Raw genomic sequence first — 2,618 nt, 5'->3', positions numbered from 1 at the left:
CGCCAGGCCTTCCTGCCAGTTACTCCTGCCTTCGTTTGCAGGCCGGGCCTGGCTGTACCTGGCCCTCAACGAGAACTCCCTGGAGAGCTACCTGCGGCTGTTCCAGGAGAACCTGGGTCTGCTGCATAAGTACTACGTCAAGTGAGTGTCGGAGTGGTCTGTCTCTCCTGGCCTCAGAACCACTCCCAAAGGCCCTTGTCGTATGCACTGGTGTCCTGCTGGGCTCCTGTGTACAGTTGGGTGCTTGGCAGCTGCCCGATCCTCTACCTGGCCTCAGACCTGACCAGAGTGCCCAGGCTTTGGCTCACTCTGTGCTGGGGTTGCTGCAGGAACAGAGTATTTAGTGGCCGCTGAGGGCCTGATGAGCCTCATGCTGCAGGCCCGTCTCTGAAGACACTGGCAGGAAAGTGCAGTGTGGCTCCAAACCCAGTAGGAGAACAGCAGAAGGAGACTGGTGGGTGACGGCTCTATCAAGCTGGGTGCCCGTCCAGGGGATGGGATGTCACATGTCAAATTTCAACACAGTTGGCACGTTGGCAAGGTTGGCCAAGCTGGTAACCAGACCTAGAAGCACCATGGTGGCTTCTCGTGTCTTGCAGGAACGCCCTGGTCTGCAGTCACGATCACCTGACACTCTTTCTGACCTTGGTGTCCGGGCTGGAGTTCATTCGATTCGACCTGGATCTGGTGAGACACCACAGCTCTCGCTACTCATGGGAAGCAGAGAGGTGGGCAGGTGGCGCAGGCTGAGTGGTGGTTTCACCTTTCAGGCCTCTTTCAGGGTGTGACTGAGCTTGAGCACAGCCTTGTGTGTTCAGGTGCAGGAAAGGTTGCAGGGTCTGGAATTGAGTGGAAGGGGAGCGATTCTCTCTTAGCTTATTTATGGCAAGAACTACTGATTCAGGCCGCTTCGTCCTATCTCTCTGTGCAACTTGGAGAAAAGCCACATTGCCTGCGGTATCTTAGCCCAGGAAGACTCACCTGCATGTCTAGGACATGAGTGTTTGAGAAGGACAAGGCAAATTCAGCCCTTTGCTTCCTGGGATCCCAGCGACTGTCGTCAACTCCATGCTCCCACCTGCCGTGCTCTGGGCCACCCTCTTCAGTTTCTCAAGCTTCCCTTCCCTTCGCGCACTGTTCAAATGTGTTGCTGGCCCAGAGCTAAAGAGGCTCCCAAGCATGTCTCGATCTCAGCCACGTCAGGATGGATGTGGCTGCCCTGTCCTAACTGAATCAGCTTCCTTGGCTCCTACCCTGGCAGTACAGACTGAAAAAGGAACTTGGCTAGTACAGGTTGAGCATCCCTAATCCGAAAACCCCAAATCTGAAACTTTTTGAGTGCTGATACAATGCCAAAGAAAAGGCTCGTTGAAGCATTTCAGATTTCAGATTTGTGGATTAGGGCTGCTTAACTGGTAAGTATAATGGAAATATTCCAAAATCTAAAAAAATCTGAAATCTGAAACACTTGTGGTTCCAAGCATTCCAGATAAGGGATATTCAACTGGTAATAGAAATTGGAGAAAATGAGCAATTCTAATAGTAAAAGCAATCGAAGAAGTATCAGAGGTGTATGGGGGTTCTGAGAGCTCTGTCATCTGTCATCCCGAAGTCCACGGCTTTGAAAGCCAGCACCATTCACGTTGCTCTTCTTAGCAGCTTATCTCTGAATTCACTACTTTAAGCCCCTTAATTTCCCGAGGGAAAACTAGCATGGGAGGGCATGGCAGAGTCAGATGCATGTCTCCCAAGCCTGGATTCTGCCGTTTTCTGGCCCACCTGAGACTCCCACCAAACCTCCCTCTTCGCCTCTCTCCTCAGGACGCCCCTTACCTAGACCTGGCCCCCTACATGCCCGACTACTACAAACCTCAGTACCTGCTGGACTTTGAAGACCGCCTTCCCAGCTCGGTCCACGGCTCAGACAGCCTGTCCCTCAACTCCTTCAACTCCGTCACCTCCACCAACCTGGAGTGGGATGACAGTGCAATTGCCCCATCTAGTGAGGGTGAGTGGCCCAGGGCAGAAAGGAGCCAGCCTCCGCTGGCAGATGGACTCTGGAGCCACTTAAGCCTGGCTGGGTGACGTCTTTCTTGGCTAGTTTTGATCTGGTGGTTGAAATTTGCGGTTACTCAGGGCCAGCCATTTTCCAGATCTTCATTTCCTCAGAGTCCCTCTGGTGGCTAAAATATGGATTCTGGGCACAAAAAGCCAAAATGAGATTTTATGAATGTTAGACCCTTTTCCAGAAGGCTCTAGTGGGGCAGTGTTCCGAGCAGTGTGACCTGGGAACTCATGCCTGACCGTCACAGGGGTGAGCGCTGCGTGCTTTGGAGAGGTTGTCCCACCTCAGAATCTAGGCAGAAAGAGGCTGAGCAACTCCTAGAAGGAGAAGAGAGAGCCGGGTGGGTCAAAAGCCTGGGGGGAACCTGCCACAGTGTCCCTCCTGCACTCGCTGGTGTGTTCAGGATGGTCTCACCCGTTGCATCAGAGACCAAGGAGAACCCTGTAGGTCATTTTGTTGTCTTGGTCCAACAACTTATTGGAACAGCCTGGTTTCTTTCAAACCTTAGGCCTTGGTATTTGTTGGTAAAACTGACCATTGCCCCAGCTTCGTC

At 52.7% G+C, this 2,618-nt stretch overlaps 1 protein-coding gene across 1 annotated transcript in view; it reads left to right on the top strand.

Annotated features, from left to right (window-relative positions):
* Positions 1–47: 47 nt before the first annotated feature.
* PLEKHM2 (pleckstrin homology domain containing, family M (with RUN domain) member 2) overlaps positions 48–2,618 on the top strand; it is a 32,660-nt gene continuing 30,089 nt past the window's right edge. Inside the window, exons 1-3 of the mRNA XM_012662608.1 lie at positions 48–141; positions 600–687; positions 1,822–2,008. Coding sequence (XP_012518062.1) covers positions 1,852–2,008 — 157 coding nt within the window. The 5' untranslated portion in view covers positions 48–141; positions 600–687; positions 1,822–1,851. The remainder of the gene's footprint in view (positions 142–599; positions 688–1,821; positions 2,009–2,618) is intronic.

This window comes from Propithecus coquereli, unplaced genomic scaffold (genome assembly GCF_000956105.1).
Source record: "Propithecus coquereli isolate 6110/MARCELLA unplaced genomic scaffold, Pcoq_1.0 Scaffold77, whole genome shotgun sequence".
Lineage (NCBI taxonomy): Eukaryota > Metazoa > Chordata > Mammalia > Primates > Indriidae > Propithecus > Propithecus coquereli.
The sequence above is the reverse complement of the archived record's forward strand: the minus strand, read 5'-3'. Positions and strand labels throughout refer to the sequence as shown.